Source organism: Perognathus longimembris, chromosome 4 (genome assembly GCF_023159225.1).
Source record: "Perognathus longimembris pacificus isolate PPM17 chromosome 4, ASM2315922v1, whole genome shotgun sequence".
Taxonomy (NCBI): domain Eukaryota; kingdom Metazoa; phylum Chordata; class Mammalia; order Rodentia; family Heteromyidae; genus Perognathus; species Perognathus longimembris.
In genome coordinates, this window is record NC_063164.1 from 91,766,643 (window position 1) to 91,787,830 (window position 21,188).

General features: G+C 39.6%; 2 protein-coding genes across 4 annotated transcripts in view; both read left to right on the forward strand.

Annotated features, from left to right (window-relative positions):
• Positions 1-20,109, forward strand: part of Uggt1 (UDP-glucose glycoprotein glucosyltransferase 1) — a 128,468-nt gene extending 108,359 nt beyond the window's left edge. For all 3 annotated transcript variants that reach the window (XM_048345677.1, XM_048345678.1, XM_048345679.1), the window contains 12 exons: positions 929-1,087; positions 1,700-1,785; positions 5,337-5,421; positions 6,595-6,683; positions 7,379-7,483; positions 8,772-8,856; positions 10,438-10,620; positions 13,071-13,231; positions 14,352-14,466; positions 15,757-15,873; positions 16,563-16,728; positions 19,121-20,109. In XM_048345677.1, coding sequence (XP_048201634.1) covers positions 929-1,087; positions 1,700-1,785; positions 5,337-5,421; positions 6,595-6,683; positions 7,379-7,483; positions 8,772-8,856; positions 10,438-10,620; positions 13,071-13,231; positions 14,352-14,466; positions 15,757-15,873; positions 16,563-16,728; positions 19,121-19,146 — 1,377 coding nt within the window. In that variant the 3' untranslated portion in view covers positions 19,147-20,109. The remainder of the gene's footprint in view (positions 1-928; positions 1,088-1,699; positions 1,786-5,336; positions 5,422-6,594; positions 6,684-7,378; positions 7,484-8,771; positions 8,857-10,437; positions 10,621-13,070; positions 13,232-14,351; positions 14,467-15,756; positions 15,874-16,562; positions 16,729-19,120) is intronic.
• LOC125350800 (60S ribosomal protein L35a-like) lies at positions 17,730-18,189 on the forward strand. Its single transcript, XM_048345680.1, has one exon. It carries the CDS (start codon positions 17,808-17,810, stop codon positions 18,138-18,140), a length of 333 nt encoding a protein of 110 aa, XP_048201637.1. The 5' UTR covers positions 17,730-17,807; the 3' UTR covers positions 18,141-18,189.
• Positions 20,110-21,188: the final 1,079 nt, after the last annotated feature.

A 21,188-nucleotide genomic window follows, 5' to 3' on the forward strand; every position in this document is an offset into this window, starting at 1 on the left:
TCTGCTTTCTGTCTCTATGGTTTGGCCTATTATAATATATCTAGATAGAGTCATAATCTTTAGTAACTGATTTCGTTTTTGTGTTTTTTTTGGTTGTTTTTTCTTTTTTTTTTTTTTTTGGCCAGTCCTGGGCCTTAAACTCAGGGCCTGAGCACTGTCCCTGGCTTCTTTTTGCTCAAGGCTAGCACTCTGCCACTTGAGTCACAGCGCCACTTCAGGCCGTTTTTCTATATATGTGGTGCTGGGGAATCGAACCCAGGGCTTCATGTATACGAGGCAAGCACTCTTGCCACTAGGCCATATTCCCAGCCCTGGTTTCATTTTCTTAACAGATCATTTTCCAAGGCTGATCCCTATTGAAGTATGTGTCAGTACTTCATTCTTTCTTATTGCTAGTTAATATTGCATTGTGTTGCAATTCTAGACCTTATGTGTCTGCTTATGAATGGATATTTAGGTTGTTTCTACTTAGTGGCACTTCTGAGGAATACTGATGTGGATATTGTATATAAATTTCCATACTGGCCTGTTGCTATAGTATGATTTCTATTTATTTAGGTCCTTAAATTTTCTGAACAATATGTAAAGTGTTATCCCATCTATACTTTTGGAATAATTCACTGTCTTTTCTCCTTTCTCCTTCCAACCCAGTGTTTATGATTACATGCAGCCATTAACCGCCATTTCACCATTTCATTCAAGACATAGAAAATTCCATCTTCCTCAGAACGTTTTTTGAAGCCCCTTTCAGGCCATCTCCTCACCCTGACACAGTCAATGAGCTTTCTATTATTATAGTTTTACCTTTTCTTGAATTCCCTAAAATATGATCAGATAGTGTAAGCCCTTTTTGTCTGCTTTATTCACTTGGAAAAATGCATTTTGAATTGTACCCATGTATCTTGAAGTGAGTTGTCTGCCCTTGCAGGTGGACAACATAGTAGCTGCTGAGTATGAGCTGGAGTACTTACTACTGGAAGGTCATTGTTATGACATCACCACAGGCCAACCCCCACGCGGACTGCAGTTTACTTTAGGAACATCAGCCAATCCTGTCATCGTGGACACAATTGTTATGGCCAACCTGGTAAATAAGCAGTTCATTATGTGGTGATACCACAGTCATGCTAATTTGGGCACAAAAATTTATGGTGGAACAATTAGTATTCAACCACAACTGAAATTAAAATCCATAATTGAATTTTATCAATATAAAAATCATTTATCTGATTCAACATGGAGATTGAAATTATACGTATAAACAACTTAAATGACAAAACGTGTTGAGGTACTCTGCCATAACCCCACTGGCCTCTGAAAATACAGTGCTGGTGATCTGCTAGCCTTGTTGTTTTCTTTAGAAACTCCCTGTTTATACACACATCACACATTTAACATTCACTGGAGCACAGCAAAAGCACAACCCTGTGGGCCTGACTAGGCTATACTTTGCTAGAGTTCTTAATATATAGTTTCTGGTCTGTGATTTTGTTGTTGTTTTTGCCTTGCCTTGATTATTTAATTATCTTATTTAAATTATCAGATGCAAGGCCCTGGGTTCGATTTCCAGCACTATCCCAAAAATGGGAGTAGGAACAAAACCAAAACCTGTGTTACAGCTTCCAAGGATATAATTACCCTTCAGAGATAATTTAATGTCTTCAAGAGAACTAAAATTTGATCCTCCTTCATGTCCTAGGGCTACTTTCAGCTAAAAGCCAACCCAGGAGCTTGGATCCTCAGACTAAGGAAAGGGCGCTCTGAAGATATTTATAGAATCTACAGGTAGGATTAAATGATGCAGGTGTATATTTTTCCAAAGTATTTTCCAATGAGAATTAAATCTAGCTGAATACTACCTGGCATTTTCTTGAGCGTCATACATTTACTTTATAGTCATATGTGATAAAATGGTAAATATGGAAGAACTATCAGGGGAGAAGTGGATGACAAGACATATAAATACTGATACATACAGTCAGGTTTTACTCTTCAGTGATTCCTTTGTGTCAACATTGTTCCAGGATGAAACTTTTATATCACTATGAAGCAGATGAAAAATATAGTCATTTGCAAAAAGTAGAAAAGAAATAAAGAACAACCAAACTTCCCTATTCTGACAGTATACGTCCTAACATTGAGCAAGGTGCACATGCACTATGTGTGTGAACTTTGGCCAAGAACTCTTGCTGTCGATACTGGTCTTTCTTGGGCTCTCGTGGTTTAGAAGTACTTCTAGAAGCTGTCAGTGGCCAGATTTTTGCCTTGAAGGTTTACTGTACTTATTTGTTAGTCAAAGTACACTACCTTTAAAGAAGTTTTGTCTGAATTCTACATATCACAGTTTAAGTTAGTCTTGAGCTATATGAAAAGACTTTGTGCCATAGGAAATGATTTTCCTTACAAAAATTCCACCCTTGAGTTTATTTGCTTTGGCTGAGTACTATCTTACCCAATATACATGAGAGCAATGTGGATTAGTATTTCTCTTCTCTCTGCCTCTTTTTCTCCCTTCCCTTTTAATTTTTATTTGTTTATTTATTTTTGGTGCCAGTACTGGTGCTTGAACTCTGGGCCTACATGCCTTGGTGCTGTTAGCTTTTTTGCTTAGCGTTGGCACTCTGCCACTTGAGCCACAGCTCCACTTCTGGCTTTTCATTCTTAATTGGAGATAAGAGTTTCACAGATTTTTCCTGCTGGATTTCAACTGTAATCCTTAGATCTCAGCCTCCTGGGTAGTTAGGATTAGAGGCATGAGTAGTCATCAGTGCCTACCTCCTTTCTTTTCTTTTTTTTTAAAATCAATTATTAGCATTCATTTTCTCTTTGGGGGGATTCATTATGACCTTTCCACACATGTATACAATATATTCCAATCAATCTCATTTCCTCTATCATTCTTCCTTCCCCTCTACTTAAGAAGTCCATGTTTAAATTTTTTTTTTTTTTTTTTTTTTTGCCAGTCCTGGGCCTTGGACTCAGGGCCTGAGCACTGTCCCTGCTTCTTTTTGCTCAAGGCTAGCAACTCTGCCACTTGAGCCACAGCGCCACTTCTGGCCATTTTCTATATATGTGGTGCTGGGGTATCGAACCCAGGCTTCATGTATAAGAGGCAAGTCCTCTTGCCACTAGGCCATATTCCCAGCCCCTCCATATTTAATTTTGACTGAAGGATAGTTACAAGGCTCACCTTATCTCTACAAGTCAGTATTTTTCAGCTACTTCCTTTCTTTTTTTTTTTTTTTTTGGCCAGTCCTGGGCCTTGGACTCAGGGCCTGAGCACTGTCCCTTGCTTCTTCCCGCTCAAGGCTAGCAAGCACTCTGCCACTTGAGCCACAGCGCTGCTTCTGGCCGTTTTCTGTATATGTGGTGCTGGGGAATCGAACCTAGGGCCTCGTGTATCCGAGGCAGGCACTCTTGCCACTAGGCTATATCCCCAGCCCACTTCCTTTCTTTTTGATATGGGATCTCGTTTTGTTGCCAAGCTAGCCTTGAACTGTTGGATTCAAACAATCCTTCTGATTCAACCTCCTGAGTAGCTGGGATTATATAGACACATGGCAGCATGCCCAGTTTAATAGAGTTTAACAACTTTCTTATCATTTTTTTTCCAAATGTGTTTTTCCAGGTAGAGTTTTACAGAATTTGTCCATTCTGTTATACTTTTGCTTGTTTTTCTCCTCCTCTAGGGCTGTGGTGTTCCTTTCTTCCTGACTGTCTAGGGTTCCTATCTTTATGGCTTCCCAAATGAGTACTTCCTATCTCTGAAGTGCTTAATACTTTTTTTTTTTTTTGGCCAGTCCTGGGCCTTGGACTCAGGGCCTGAGCACTGTCCCTGGCTTCTTCCCGCTCAAGGCTAGTACTCTGCCACCTGAGCCACAGCGCCCCTTCTGGCCGTTTTCCATATATGTGGTGCTGGGGAATCAAACCCAGAGCTTCATGTGTAGGAGGCAAGCACTGTTGCTACTAGGCCATAACCCCAGCCCTGAAGTGCTTAATACTTTAAGTTTCCCCCCTACCAGAACTTTACTCTTTTTTTTCCTTTTTCCAGTCCTGGGGCTTGGACTCAGGGCCTGAGCACTGTCCCTGGCTTCTTTTTGCTCAAGGCTAGCACTTTGCCACTTGAGCCACAGTGCCACTTCTGGCCATTTTCTGTATATGTGGTGCTGGGGAATTGAACCCAGGGCCTCATGTATACGAGGCAAGCACTCTTGTCACTAGGCCATATCCCCAGCCCCCAGAACTTTACTCTTGCTTAAGTATCCTATTCTGTGTAAATGACAGGAAGTAGTGGTTTCTGAACCTTGAAATTTGCTGACTGTAAATTGAAGCTAGTAGGAGAGCATTACTTCAATTTTTTTCTCTGTAAATATTTGCCAAAAAATAGAAGTGACTATATAGTTCTTCCTACCAGAGGCAATAAGTTGAGTCCAAAGCCTTGACTTTGAACTTGACAAGACTTGACAAAGCTGATTGTGTGCCTCCAGAAAGAGAGATTAAATTTCTTTTCTTTTTTTTTTTTTTGGCCAGTCCTAGGCCTGTGGACTCAGGGCCTGGGCACTGTCCCTGGCTTCCTTTTGCTCAAGGCTAGCACTCTGCCACTTGAGCCACAGTGCCACTTCTGGCCGTTTTCTGTATATGTGGTGCTGGGGAATTGAACCCAGGGCCTCATGTACATGAGGCAAGCTCTCTTGCCACTAGGCCATATCCCCAGCCCCGAGATTAAATTTCTTTACAGAACTGTTCCAATTAATTGACAGTGTCAGTTCTTTGGCTCAGAGTGGTGAATACCATCTCCCACTCTTTATGAAGGCACTGTGCATGGCATAGGTCTCCACACATACATCTGTTCAGTTCCCATCACATGCTTGCCTATGGCAGGTCATCTGAAGAGAGGATTTGTGAAGGAAATATTGTATATAGAGAGGGTTTCACAAATGTTTTTGTGGATTTCTTTTAGCTTGTAAGAACACAGTTTTGAAAAGTTCTTTCCTTTATCATCAATATAGAAAATTTTTATCTGACCATTTAGTGACCTTTAAGAATTGTGATTTGCACCTGACCTGGAAGGAATTGTTTTAATGTTAATATTCATAGAGTTCATAAGCATTGTAGACTACAGTGACGATGTCCATCATTGGGAAGGTTAAAAAAAATGTTGAAAGCAAGGCAGGGGAGGAAAGGCAGGAGAAAAATGAGGAAGGGGGTTACAAGTATGACAAGAAATGTATATGTATTCACTACCTTAAGTATATAACTGTAACCCCTCTACATCATCTTGACAAAAAAAAAAAAGAGTTGTGATTTGTAATATCTGTCTTGGTTTTCTCTCCAAGCCATGATGGTACAGACTCTCCACCTGATGCTGAGGAGGTTGTTGTTATACTCAATAACTTTAAAAGCAAAATTATCAAAGTGAAGGTAAGTTTATTGTGCTAAGGCAAATATTCATTAATAGTTGGTTAAATTTGCTGCATAAGTGGTATTTGTTAGCTGTCATGTAAAACTACTGACAGCAGTCCTGTGCATCCCAGGTCTCAATTAGACCATGATCAACCAGTCCAGAAGTACTACTGTTTGTCTTGACTCTTTGAAGAGAGAAACCTCATTCATACTACTTAGGTCATAATATGTTTTAATTGTCCTATTTTACTATAGGTAACTGTTATGAGTCTGTTCCTGTGCCTAATTTTATAAACTAAATTTTATCATAAATATGTGTGTATATGCAAAACCATAATATATACAGAATTCCACAGTAGGTTTCAGGTCGCTGCTAAGGGTCTTGAAATATTTCTCCTACAGATGAGAGGCAACTACCATATCTTGAAACTAGCCCAAGAGTACCTTTCAAATTTATTATAGCAATTATGGATTTTTTGTTATTGGAAATGTGAGTCTGTGGCTTTCTTGAACTTCAGTGAGTAATGCCAGAACAATATATATGGTTCTGAAAGAGGCTGTACCATTTGTGTAGCTCCAGTTTATGGTATTATTGAATTTTACCCTGAGAATATTGAGGGAAATGCCAGTGAAAAGTTAAGTGACAATAAACTAGTAGCTTTAACTTTTTTTTCTTGTTATTTTGAAATTCTTAGTGTCTTAAATATATTTGGAATAAGTAATCATTATGCACAGTAAAACCTAAGGTCAGTCATGCATAGTTGAACTGAAGACTCATCTGGCATTTTGTGTTACTAAATCCGGAAAACAAGCCTGTGGCATGTAATATCTGTCTCCTGATAGATCCGCTAGGTTGTACTCCTTCCTTGAACTTAACTGCTAGCTGGACAAGATGTGCTTGTGGGTTTACTCAGACTATTTCTACATAGCCAAATTTGAAGGTCTTTGTTCATTATACAGTATTTAATTAGAAGAGGTTTCCAACTTCTCACTTAAGGCTATAATGTGTGCATCTTGATGAAGACATTTTAGTTGAATACTGATAGGCTCTGGATGGGGTTGTGACTACTTGTGGGAGAATTGTGTGATTATGTCCTGTTTGGACATTACCTTCAGTACATATCCCGCACAAATCAGATTTAATCCAGTTAGACCACTAAGAGGAATAAGATCTGTGGCATACCATTTCAGGTACAGAAGAAGGCAGACATGGCAAATGAAGACTTGCTGAGTGATGGAACAAATGAGAATGAATCTGGATTTTGGGACTCTTTCAAATGGTATATCCCCATCATAAAAAATACTTTTTTGCCAGGCACTGGTGGTTCACGCCTTTAACTGTAGCTGCTCAGGAGGCTGAGATCTGAGGATTGTGGTTCAAAGCCAGCCTGGGCAGGAAAGTCCATGAGTATCTTATCTCTAATTAACCATCAGAAAACCAGAAGTTGTGCTATGGCTCAGAGTGCTAGAGCAGTAGTAGCCTTGAGTGAAAAACCTCAGGGACAGTGCCTAGGCCCTGAGTTCAAACCCCACAACTGACCGACAAAAAGAGACATTTTTAAGAAAAAACTGAGGGATGAGTACCCTTTTTTATGTATAATTCCTTTGTAGGGCTTTCCTGTCCTGCTTCCTGTAGCCAAGTGTTACATTAACTTTTTGGAGCAGTATAAATCTCTTTTAAGTTTAATGCCTTCCTCTGGTGAACATACTTCCACTGCACATTTCTTCACTGACATTGGGCTGCACCTACCTTTTGGGGAGGTAATGACAGTTGCTTAGTATACTTCTCACTGTACAAATTGCATTCCATGGATCTGACTTTGTTCCACCTGTTCCTAAGATAGCATGGAGTTTTAGATGAGGTGACTCCCGTCAGGGTGCTGGGGTGGGAACAGGAAGGCGCTACCACTTTCCTTAGGGGCTGTGTGTCCAGGCAGCACTGTAAGGAGTCCTGTTTTTACCTCTGTTGGTATAGGGGCTTTTCAGGAGGACAGAAGACTGAAGAAGCAAAACAAGATAAAGATGATATAATTAATATATTCTCTGTTGCGTCTGGTCATCTCTACGAACGATTTCTTCGGTTAGTCTTACTGATTATTTTGGTATATGTGAATTCATTTGCTGTAGTGTTCTTATTTTGAGAAAAGGTTTGTGGTATTCTGCCCAATATACTCAGTGTATTTGGAGCCCTCTGAGTTATGAATTACTTGCCACATATAATTTGTTTTGATCTCATCAACCCCATGATCTAGTATTAAAATTAGAATGTGGCTCTTACAAGACTGTAGGCCTTAAATATCAGACCCATGCCTTGTATTTGGCCATCAAATATTACTTAACCAGAAAGTAAAAGGCCATGTAACACTCACCACCTTTTATAGATTAGCAAATTTCTAGAGTCAGGAGAAATGTAGTTCCTAGGTAATAGGTACAGACTAGCCCAGGCCACCCAGCCACTGGCTTAGGAAAATCCCAAGAGAACCCAGTTCTAATGACACGGTGTTTCTGAAAGTCAGTTTCCTGATTGTCAATTGTCTTTCCTTTATAATCTAATATAGAAGAGAATCCAAATGCTGTTTTCCTCATTTTAGCCTTTCTGTTTTCAAGAAACAGCCAGCCTAAAATAATGATGATGGTTCTTATTGAATGCTTGACTTAAGAATCCTGAGCTTAGCCGGGCACTGGGTGGCTTACACCTGTAATTCTAGCTACTCAGGAGGCCGATATCTGAGGATCATGGTGTGAAGCCAGCCTAGGCAGGAATGTCATGGGACTTATTTCTCCAACAAACTACTCAAAAAAAGCTGGAAGTGGTAGTGTACTAGCCTTAAGCCAAAGAAGCTCAAGTACCGTTGCTCAGGCCCTGAGTTCAAGCCCCAGGACTTGGGAGGGGGAGGCGGGAAAGAATGCTGAGCTTGTACCCTCTCTTCTCCTTACTTGATTTCTCCTCCCTCATAGAGAAGCTGAGGAGGCTGTCAAGAGTCACATACATGCTTTCCTCAGTAATATCCTGCTGTGGCTTGACTAGGGGAGTTGAAGAATAATGTAGCCAGTTGCCACAACTTCTGGTCTAAACTTGTACCATAATTGATGTATCAGTTCATGAAGCAGTTTATTTAAAATGCAACAGAACTAACATTGGCCTTTATCAGTTAGGTATATGTTTATAGAGATATTTCTCATTTTTTCCATTCAGCTTGATAAGTAGGAATGAGTACATTTCTTTTCATTATTAAGGATTTCACTTTGCTTAATTGAGCCATGAGCTAGCTCTCCTATGCTGTCTTATGATTGACTCTGCTTAATGTGTCTGCTTAATACTCTTTTGAAGTTAAGAGACATTGAAAATTGTTGTTTCTGTTTGGCAGCATAATGATGCTATCAGTACTGAAGAATACTAAGACTCCTGTGAAATTCTGGTTCCTGAAGAATTACTTGTCCCCCACATTTAAGGTTTGTTTCACAGAGAAAAGGGAAGCATTGTTGATTCATTGAAGATAAGAGCCTCACAGACTTTCTTGCCCTGGCTGGCTTTGAACTATGTTGCTCAGAGCTCAGCTTCCTAAAGTAGCAAGGTTACAGGCACGAGTGACTAGTGCCAGGCTAAGAGGCAGTTTTTGATGAACTAACATTTTCTCTGATTGATAGATGTCTTATTTAATTTAGCAAGTACAGTAATAGTTTGAATTGGAGAGAACGGTTTCTCATAGACCACTACCACATGATATATGGAGATGACAACTTCATCTGTGCCACACAGAAATCATACTTGGATAATGAAATCATAGTGGATAATCTGCTTTCTTTCTTCTTCTTTTTTTTTTTTGCCAGTCCTGGGCCTTAAACTCAGGGCCTGAGTACTGTCCCTGGCTTCTTTTTTGCTCAAGGCTAGCACTCTGCCAATTGAGCCATAGCACTACTTCTGGCCATTTTTTATATATGTGATGCTGAGGAATCGAACCCAGGGCTTCATGTATATGAGGCAAGCACTCCTGCCACTAGGCCATATTCCTAGCCCCATGTGCTTTATTTCAGTCAGGAATTCTTATCTAAATAGATATTTAAGCATGTTCTGTTTTTCCTATAGAATTTACTAAACAATTTTTTAAATATTTAATAATGTCTCCCAGATAGGTAGTTCACTTCTGGTCCCCTAAAGGTACTTGTATTTAGAATACGAAATATTTTAAAATACTTTAAACATTTTAAAAATACTTTTAATGGCAACAAATTTGTTAAGTTTGGCTTTGTTGTGTTATTCTTGAGTTAGAAACTAGCTTTGAGAAAAACTGTATAATTAAGTGACACAATGTTATACTAAAATCAAGTCTAGACAAATGGACTTTAAAGTTTTCATGCTTAAGTAGGCATGTGCATGTATAAGTGTACATACCCACATACAGTTAAAAATGTAAAAGCCTTTACCTACAGATTTTTGTTATTTCATGTAGTGATCAAAAGTTTTAAAGAAATGGGGACTTGACAGAAGTTAAGATGGATTATTTTATGTGGTCACAAGTGAATTGAGGTTAGATTCTTTGTTACTATTGATTTGGGAAACATTTTACTTGTACTATAATAATGGTGGTTCCAACTTCCACTAAGAAGGCAGCTTTTGCCAGGTGCCTATGTCCCATATAATCCGAGCAACTCAGGAGGCTGAAATCTGAGGATCATAGCCTGGGCAAACAAATCCTCAAGATTCTTACCTCCAATTAATTGTCAAAAAGTTAGAACTGGATTCATAGCTCAGGTGGTACCAGCTGTGGTCAAAATGAAAGGGCTGAGTAAGAGTCTGAGGTCCTGAGTTCAAGCTCCAGTACTGGCACAAAAAAGGAAGGGAGAGAAGAGGAAGGGAGAGCTGGGCATGGTGATGGTGCAAATCCTAGCATTTAGAATGCTGAGACGGAAGGATTGAGAGTTCAATGCCAGCAGGGCTACATCATGAGTCATGTCTCAAAACACCACCAATAGTTTAAAAAAAAAGTCAATTCTCAATCAAAATTTCTTATTATTTCCTATGTCCAAAAACAGGAGTTTATACCTTACATGGCAAGTGAATACAACTTCCAATACGAGCTTGTTCAGTACAAATGGCCCCGGTGGCTTCACCAGCAGACTGAAAAGCAGCGCATCATCTGGGGCTACAAGATCCTCTTCCTGGATGTGCTCTTCCCACTAGTTGTTGACAAATTCCTATTTGTGGATGCTGACCAGGTGAGCTGTCAAAAGCCAGTTTAGTTTGTATTAGGTATAACAGATTGCCTTTTCTTTTTAAACACTATTTTTTAATTAAACTTTATTGACAAGGTAATGTACAGAGGGGGTACAGTTACATAACAAGGTAGTGAGTACATAACAACAACAATGAATCCTCCTGTTTCCTTCTCTTGGAGTTCATTTTGCTTAGCCTCATCTTATATAATCACATGAGCTATTGTATCCTCTGTTAAGTCTATCCTGGACTTTTTTATGTTTGTTTAGTAATGTTTGGTTTTAGATACTTAATGTAAAGTCACTGACCAAACATGTGGAACTACCATTTGAAAAGAAGTTTGTTATTTTGCAGACCTGGTCTCTACTGTTCCCTGCCCCCCCCACCCCCCAACAATCATATATCAAGGAGACCATGTGCCTTTGTTCTCTGTGTTCTAGGCTTGTCTCGCTCAACATTTATTCGTTCAAGAATTGACCATTTCCCTGCGAATACCATTATTTTATCATTTTTTATCATTATGTAGTATTCCATTGTGTACAGGTATCACATATTTTGGATGCATTCATCTGTAGTGGGTCACCTGGGTTGTTTCCATGTTTTGGCTATTGTGAATTGTACAGCCATAAACATGGATATGCAGATGTCTTTATGGTATCCTGGGACTTGTTGTTCAGGATACATGCCTAGGAGTGGTATGGCTGGGTCGTAGCGTATGTCTAATGCTGAGCTTTTTGAGGAACCTCCATACTGCTCTCCATAGTGGTTGTACTAGTTTGCACTCCCACCAACAGTGGAGAAGGGTTCCTCTTTCTTTCTCTGCATCCCCTCCAGCATAAGTTTCTTTCTTTGCCAGTTTTATTTCTTCTCCTGTGAAGTCTCTCTTTAGCTCCTTTGCCCTTTTAATAATTGGTTTACTGGGTTTGGAGGGGGTTAGTTTCTTGAGTTCTCTGTAGATGATTGGTATTAGGCCTTTGTCTGTTGCTGTGCTGGTGAAGATCCTTCCCCATATGGTTGGCTGTCTTTCTAGTTTAGTGGCTATGTCTTTAGCTGTGCAGAAACTTTTTATTTTGTAGTATTCCCATTTGTCGAGTCTCTCCCCTATCTGTGTGCAAGCCTCTGGGACTCTGTTCAGGAAGTTCCTACCTGTGCCTATAAGTTCTAGGTCTTTCCTACTCTCTCCTTCAGTAGTTTCAGGGTTTCAGGTCTGGTGTTTAGGTCCTTAATCCATTTTGAGCTGATGTTGGTGCATGGTGATAGGCTAGTGTCCACTTTGAGTTTTCTACATGTTAAACACTTATTTTTCTTACTATGAAAAAGTAGCTGTTTGTTTTTTCACTAGTATTTAGAAAATGTGGGAAAATATCACCCAATGTGATCACTTTTTAAATTTAATTTGTATTCAGTATATCTCTTTTTTCATTTTTTTCTGTCTTTTTTTAACACAGTTGCAATAATGTCATGCATGTAGTTTTATATCTTATCTAATTTATTTAACATTAAGAGTAAAAACTGGAAAATTCAAGTTTACCAATTATTTGCCCATCATCTCCAGCTGTCTACCAAAAAGATAGCTGGTCCGTCTATTTATCTGTCTATCTATATCTATATCATCTTTCCATTCACCTACCTATCCACCCTTCCACTCACTCACCCACCCGCCTACCTACCTTCCTGGCTGGCCTTCAACTCTTGGATCTTCCTTTCTCTCCACTGCTATAATGTAGGTCAGTACCACTACACCTGGCTAAAATTGGTATTAATGGTATGGATGGTAGATGAAGCTCAGGGAGAATAATTGGCCTTGATAATAAGGGAATGATGCAAATGTTTTTCTAGCTGTGATGATTTGACTTAATTATATGGAAGTCCATGTGAATTTAGAGCATATAAGCTCCAGCAGCATAAATGTACTTCCTCCTGCAGCCTTCTATCTTACCATCAGCTTGATGGGAAGTGATGTAGTATATGCAAAAGCCATCTGGACAGACTTTCCCCACCTCTGTATAATCCCCTGCCTCTGGAGAAGCAACCTGCGCATGTTTTCTCATACACCCACATTTACTCCTAGTTGAGTACTTAGTGTTGAGCATGACATTATTTCACACTTGTTTGTGGTAACCTACTCAACCTCCCAACAGTCCCTTGAGATAGTTACTCCCAATCATGTCATCTCCAGCTTTCAGATGTGGAAACTGAGAACAGCCAACCTATGTGAATTAAGTTTGTACCTGGAGTACTTTGTGCCACATTACATGCTAATGTGCTTCACATGTTAGTGAGTTCAGCCACTTAGTAAGCAGTGGAATTCAGACTAGATCTTGTACCATCACCTATTGAGCTGCCCTCCCTCTACCTTCTGTGATGCACTGTGAACTTTTCAGGAAGTTATGCTAGAGCTGTTTGTGTGCCAGCTTAACAAATGACATTTGATTTTTTTTTTTTTCTTTAGATTGTACGGACAGATCTGAAAGAGTTAAGAGATTTCAATCTGGATGGTGCCCCCTATGGTTATACTCCTTTCTGTGACAGCAGAAAAGAGATGGATGGCTACCGCTTCTGGAAGTCTGGGTACTGGGCCAGCCATTTAGCTGGACGGAAGTATCATATCAGGTATTGAAAATAGAGTTTTCTCAATTATTCTAGGAACATAATTATATTGGAAACATTTTTTTTTGTTAAAGTTAATTTGTCTGCTTAACATTGTGAATAGGTAACATATTAGTATGGGTTAAAAATATTCATTGAGAAAAGCTTTCCTAAACTTGTCTTTCTGTTTTAACTTGTTCCCACTCTGCAACATATAACTCCTTTAGTTATTTACTGCCTGTCCTCTCAGAGTAATTTTTATATAAAGAGGCTTGGAAGCATGGGTTAGTGGTAAGAACACCTGCCTAGTATGGGCAAGGCTCTGAGTTCAATCTCCAGTATTGCCAAAACAGTTTCTTTTTAGACAAACATCTATATTTTATACTAAGTAAACATGTTCTTTACACTGTTTTATAACTTGCTTTTTTTAAACTTAATGTTTTCTTACAGATTTTCTATCAGCACATCGACAGAGACCTTATTCCTTTTTTCATATTATTCTGGTGTGTTGTTTAGTTTTTTTCCTATGATATCCAATGTTGCAATGAATAATCCATGGAACATACTATTTTGCATATTTCACGTATGTTTGTAGGGTATATTCACAAGAGACATCTTAGGTAAAACAGTGTATCATTCATTATAATGAAGGCTCCGTTCACTTTTTTGAGGAAAGTGTAATTTGTAAGATTTGGAGGGTAGCTAGACCTGTAGGACTAGAGATAAACAATGAGATACATACAGTGACTCCAATTTCATCTTCATGCTTCTAGTCCAAAATAACTAACACCATGGGAGTTTTCCTGTCATCAGGATGTCCTTTGCAAATGTAGTTTTTATGAGCTATGATACCATTTATTACCAAATCTGCTACATTCTCTTGAATTCTTCTCTCAGAAATTATTTTTTAGAAGCAAATCAGGAACAGTGATTAAAGAGAGCTAGTGATGGTAGGATATGGTTTTCCTAATAATTTTCTTCAATTTCTTTGAAAGAAGTTGCACATAAGAACCTAACTCTACTATGATCTTCCAGCTCACCTTTTCAAAGGAAAACTGGAATCTGACCTAATTTGTTTTTCAGTGGGGTTAGTTCTGCCATAAATTTCATTGTTGATTATAACAAGCAAGTTTTCTCTATTCAGTGCACTATATGTCGTGGATCTGAAGAAGTTTAGGAAAATAGCTGCTGGTGACAGACTCAGGGGACAGTACCAAGGACTGAGTCAGGATCCCAATAGCCTTTCAAATCTTGACCAAGTAAGTGACTTTTTTAATGGTTAACATTTTCGCATTGGGGTACAGAGTGTATTGTCTTAGAAAATGAAGTATTATTTGTCTATCAATTCTCTTAGTGTACTTTTATTTCATGGATTGTGTGTATGTATGTGTGAAAGGAAGATTTGTAATGGCTTCAGAATACCTGCCAGTAATAGAAAATGTGAGAGACTTGATCCTGATTAATTAAAGAGGTGAAAGAGGATACTCTGTTTTTGAATATTACCTTGTCATTCATTCATGCAGGTTCTGGGGCTTGAACTCAGGGCCTGAGTCCCTGAGCTTTTATGCTTGTATGCTCAGGGCTAGTGATCTACCACTTATGCTATAGGTCCATTTTGTAGTTAACTGGGGATAAGAGTCTCACAGACTTTCCTGTCTGGGTTGGCTTTGAGCCGCAATCTTTAGATCTCAGCCTTCTGAGGAGCTAGGATTACAAATGTGAGCCACCAGTGCTAAATTTGTTACAACTTGATCAAATAAATTTGTTTCTCTGCCTGTTAGGGTCAATTCATTTTTTCAGCCTTATGAACTAAATAATTCAGGATTCACAATACACAATAAATTATTACAATTTCCCTTTTTGTCTGTGTCAGAAACCATAATGTATTTTAAAGCTAGCTGAATAATTTTATTAATGCTAAACACCTTTTAGCTATAAATTGTAGTTTAAGTGTTTTAGGTACATAGTTTCACATAATTTAAACATGTTTTGCTTACATCCATCTTAAAATTTTTAGAATTGTGTGTGTGTGTGTGTGTGTGTGTGTGTGTGTGTGTGTGTGTGTGTTTTCTGGTACTAGGGTTTGAACTCAGAGTCTGGAATGTAGTTCTATTTTATACTCCCAGCAATATGAGATATCCTGTTACTCCATATTTGACCAAAATGTATTGTCAATCTTAATTTCATATGTGAGCTGTCATTTCATTGTGTAAGTAGTTATTTCTAGTGTATCATTTTTTTAATTTCTTATTTTCTTCTACTATGTATATTTTCTGGCTATTTTGTTGTTTGTCCTGATCTATTTGGGAGCAAGGCTTAGTAGACAAGGAACATTCAGAGCTGCTTTTTGGGGAAGCTATATATTATAGGAGCTGTCTAAACTTTCAGAAGTGAGCAGGAATAATTTTTGTTGAATTACTTTCATACAGGGAAGTCTAGATAAGTTTTAAGTGTTCTGGGTGTATGTAATGGGAAAGAGTTTTTGGTTGTGTAGTTAAATTTCCTCTGGAAATTTATAGATTCCTGTGCTTATTTTCTTTGCCTAACAGGATCTGCCCAACAACATGATCCATCAGGTGCCAATCAAATCTCTCCCTCAAGAATGGCTTTGGTGTGAAACATGGTGTGATGACGCATCTAAGAAGAGAGCAAAGACAATCGATTTGGTAAGCTATGGGCAGTTGGACAGTGCAGTTCTGCCTCTTCCCCAGTGTGCTGTGTGACTGATTATGGACACAGTGTCTTGTATCGGCATCTTTCTCTGTAATCATATGGTTCAGGACTGTGGAACTTCTCAGTTGTCCCTGCAGTGCTCTGTTTTCTGCCAGAAGCTGAAGCCAGATCTCAGATACCTCATAGGACTTTTTGCATTGCTTCTTGTCTGCTGAGCCACTTCTCTCCCAGCTCTTCTCTGTGCCTTCTTTTTCTAAATGGACTTTTACTTGTCTATCTCTGACAACTCCCGTAATTTTTTGCAGAAACAAGTACAGTTTATATAGTTTGTTTAGTTGCTTGGTCTTGGTTTGGTTATTTGTTGTTGGTCAGTTAGTACATATAACCAAAGGACAGAAATGTCTTTGTTAAATTTCTTCTTGCCCCTCCCCTCCCATTCCCCTCCCCTCCCCTTCTCCCTCCTTTCCCCCTTTCTCCTTTTCATCTTTCCTTCCCTTCCTTTCTGTGGCAGGTCTTAATGTAACCTAGATTGGCTTTGAACTTGTGATCTTCCTTCCTTACCTTCCCAAGTAGCTTGGATTTTACAGGCATGTACCACCATGTCCACTACAAAAACTTTTAAATTCTGTATAATGACCCTTTTCTTCAACTTAGCTGAAGTGTATATGTTGGATTTTCACAGTGTAATAATCCAATGACCAAAGAGCCCAAGTTGGAAGCTGCTGTGCGAATTGTTCCAGAGTGGCAGGACTATGACCAAGAGATCAAACAGCTACAGACTCGCTTTCAGAAGGAGAAAAAGACAGGAACACTCTATAAGGAAAAGACAAAAGAGCCAAGCCAAAAAGGTAAATGTAAATCTTGGTCTTTGGATAAGTGTTTCTTTATGTTTCTAATTTCTATTTGTTATAAAAACAAAATAATAATAAAGGAAAAGAAAAAGTTTCCTTTAATCCTAACATCATTCATCACCTGCTTTTTTTTTTTTTTTTTTTTTTTTTTGTCAGTCATGGGGCTTGAACTCTGGGCCTGGGCACTGTCCCTGAGCTCTTCAGCTCAAGTCTAGGGCTCTACCACTTAAGCCACAGCGCCACTTGTAGTTTTCTGGTGGTTAACTGGAGATAAGAGTCTCACAGACTTTTCCTGCCCAGGCTGGCTTTGAACCGAGATCCTCAGATCTCAGCCTCTTGAGATTACAGGCGTGAGCCACCAACACCCTGCTTTTTATTTTGCTTTTTCATTTGTCCATTCTGAAGATTTAATAACATTAACTAGGAAGTTATGTATTCACCATAGACATTCAAATGTATTAGTATTTCTGGATAAATGGGCAAAGGATATGAACACATATCATAGTAAGAGTGATACACGGGGAATTAGAGGGAACAGTCATCCAAATGGAGGAATCTAGCATTAGTATCTGCTGTGTGGAACCAGGGAGACATAATGACAGTGCCATTTGTGGGGAGATGGTGGAGAGACTGTGTGGTGGGCCTTGTTGAAGCACAGGTGCAGCAGAATAACCCAGCAAGTGCTTCTGCCTCAATAATTCCTCTGCAGAGAGTATATAATAGAGAACATGAAGGCATTAATTTTACTATTTTTATAAACCAAAACCATTATTAAAAAAAAAAGACAACTCTTGCCAAGCATAGTGGTGCATATCTATAATTCTGGCTATTTGAGAGTGAGAGATTAAGGGATCTCAGTTCAAGAACAGCATGGGGGGAAAAAAATTGTGAAATTCCAGTGTCAACCAGTGTCACACACATATTATCCTTGCCACACAGGGAACCACAAATAGGATTGCAGGCCAGGAAGGGCTGTGTACAAAGTAAGACCTTGTCTTGAAAATAATCAGAATACCTCTCTCCACCATCTTGGAGCCTGTGGAGGCCTGCTGGGAACAGGACTTCGAAAAGGCAAAATGTCTGGAAGGCTGTGGTACAAGGCCATTTTTGCTGGCTATAAGCGCGGTCTCTGGAACCAAAGGGAGCACACGGTTCTCCTTAAAATTGAAGGTGTCTATGCCCAAGGTGATACTGATTTCTACTTGGGCAAGAGATGTGCTTATGTATACAAAGCAAAAAATAACACAGTGACTCCTGGCGGCAAACCTAACAAAACCAGAGTAATCTGGGGAAAGGTAACTAGTGCTCATGGAAACAGTGGCATGGTCTGTGCCAAATTCCGAAGCAACTTTCCTGCTAAGGCCATTGGACACAGAATCCGTGTGATGCTGTATCCCTCCCGAATTTAAGCTAGTGGAAATTAAATAAAGTAAATCTGTGTTCTTGTTAAAAAAAAAATAATTAAAAAAGAAAGAAAGAAAAGAATCAGAATAAAATAGGCTAGAGGCTTGGCTCAAGTGGTAAAACAAGTGAGAGCCCCGAGTTCAAATCCTAGTACCACCAAAACAAAGAAATAGAAGACAACTCCTGACCGAAAATGCATGAGCATTATAAGTAAGTGTTAATACTGCATTTGTGAAAGCAATTGAATTGAGTTTGCAGGTTATTTGGGTGCCTGTGTTTTTGGTTTCTTGTTGAGCTAATCCTAGAACTTGAACTCAGGGCCTGAGCAGTATCTCTGGCTTCTTTTTGCTCAAGGCTAGCACTCTACCACTTGAGCCAGTCCTGGGGCTTGAACTCAGGGCCTGAGTACTGACTGTCTCTGGCTTCTTTTTGCTCAAGGCTAGCACTCTAACCACTTGAGTCACAGCGCCACTTATGGTCTTTTCTATATATGTGGTACTGAGGAATTAAACCCAGGGCTTCCTGTGTACGAGGCAAGCACTCTACCACTAGGCCATATTCCCAGCCCCTGTCCCTGAGCTTTTGTGCTTAAGGCTAGTACTTTACCACTGTGAGCCACAGCACCATTTACAACTTTTTGGTAGTTACATGGAGGTAAGAGTCTCACGTATTTTCTTGCCTGGGCAGGCTTTGAACCATAATCTCATATCCTAGCTACTCATATCCTGAGTAGCTAGAATTACAGGGTGAACCACCAACACCCAGCTTTATTTCAGTGTTTTTTTAAAATAAAGCTGTCTCCTTTATTATGTTTTTGCTTTCAAAATTTAATACAGAAACACGAAACTGAAGTCCTAAAATTTTTAAAGGAGAGATAAAACTTTTAAAGGAGGCAAGAGTGTATAGATCAGGTTGTGGACTATGTCCATTTTGTATTTTTATAATTTGAGAGTAATGTTTTATTGTCCATTGTTCTTTTCCATAGGATCTCAGAAACGTGAAGAATTATGATCCCTGGAAGGAGATAGGAATGACACCATTTGAAAAAGTTTTATACTAAATGCTAGTTTTTGTTTTTTTTCTGATCTGTCTATACAACTGCTGATGAACTGACTGAGCAGGTGTGCCACACCTCTTGATTCTGAGCATTGATTTGACTTCTACACACCATAGGCGCTGGAACTTTGGGGCTAAGGCTCTGCTAGATTTGTACCTCAGAAGAAGTGGCTGATATTTTGGGACTCTGTAAAGAGCAAGGAAACAAAAAGAGCAATCTGTTGCCATATGGAGAAATGACAGCAGCAACTGGAAGAAGCAGAGTCCTTTGTGCCCACACACATGCTGTGCTGTCCTGGGAAGCAGGCTGGGAGCCGCCACATGCTTCCTTACCTCAGTTTACTGCACTGGGTCTGGGTCAGGCTCGCAGAAGCTTCATCCATGCTCTGGTGCCTGGAGGTAGATGCCAACATGCTTCTCATGTCCTCAGACTCACTCTCTTCCCAGGCCTGTTTGCTTTTTGATTGAACCCCGGTCAGTAGTCACAGGTCTTCAGGGTTGACTTGATACCGTGACTAAGCAAATTAATTTAGGGCTGGGTTGGGAAAGGTAGGGAAAACTAGACATTGGTCGTTCTCCTTTATGAACCACCAGTACCATTGTGGCTAATTCAAAAGGAAAACATATTCCTTTTCCCTATCTAGTCCCAGGGAACTTTCTAGGTAATTATTTTGTAAACAATTTTTGTATTTATGAAAGTCTTTACTTTTTCTTCTCACTTTCTAAAAAGAAAAAAAAAAGATCTTATCAATTTTTTGACTGGGCACAGCCATACTAAGCTCCTCTAGTGATCCAGCTATGAAGGCTCAGGCATTAGGCTCTTTGGTTGATTGTTACATCACTTGCCCCTTTCAAAGCTTTGCAGGTTTTTTTTCCCTCAGACACAAATTTTCCTCTACAAAAAGTACCCAGATTAGGGGCTGGGGATATAGCCTAGCGGCAAGAGTGCCTGCCTCGGATACACGAGGCCCTAGGTTCGATTCCCCAGCACCACATATACAGAAAACGGCCAGAAGCGGCGCTGTGGCTCAAGTGGCAGAGTGCTAGCCTTGAGCGGGAAGAAGCCAGGGACAGTGCTCAGGCCCTGAGTCCAAGGCCCAGGACTGGCCAAAAAAAAAAAAAAAAAGTACCCAGATTGGCTGGCTGTTAGTGGCTTACACCTGTAATCCTAGCTACTCAGGAGACTGAGCTGTGAGGATTACAGTTCAATTATGGTTCCAATTAAGCAGCAAAAACCAGAAATGGAGTTCCAGTTCAAGTGTTAGAGTGCTAGTCTTGAGCAAAAAACACTAAGGAACAGTGCCAGGACCTGAGTTCAAGCCCCAATACCAGCACAAGAAAAAAAATAGTTAACAAAATTTAAAAAGTTCTCAGATCAGCGACCAAAAAAGGATTCTGACTCTGGAACTCATAAGTTTTCTATACACTATCTTAGATACCTTTTATTTAGCTCTCTACACCAGTTCTGAGGTAGCATAGCTGTGTTATGATGCATTAAAACCTTTGGTGTTTGCTTTATATGTCTTCCTAGTGACAGCCTGGCATCACCCCTGTGGAATTCTTGGGGGCACGTACCATCTGCCCTGGCTGCAGAGTGCCACAGCACCAGCACCGAGGGATAGCGCCCTGCCTTTGGCTTGCTCTTTTTGAGATTGCTGCTTTTAAAACTAGGAAGGGGCTGGGTAGGGGCAGAATGCTTTTCTTGCTTGCAGAATGTTTTTCTTTCACTGCACAAAAACACAATAAAAACAAAAACAAGGATGAGGTAAATTCTTAGCTAAATCCTCACCATTCTAAGCCAGGTAAAAATATTGATGTGCAGTCCTTTTAAAAATTAAAAGATTAACCACAAATTTCTTTTTTTCCCCATTTTAAAATATAGAAATTAGCATAGAAGCTTCCCAGTCATCTGAAGGTGCTTCTGAACTTGCTTTCATAATTTCATGACAAGTTGGGGAGCACAGCTTAGAAGAGAACGTGACAGATGAGCTAATCTG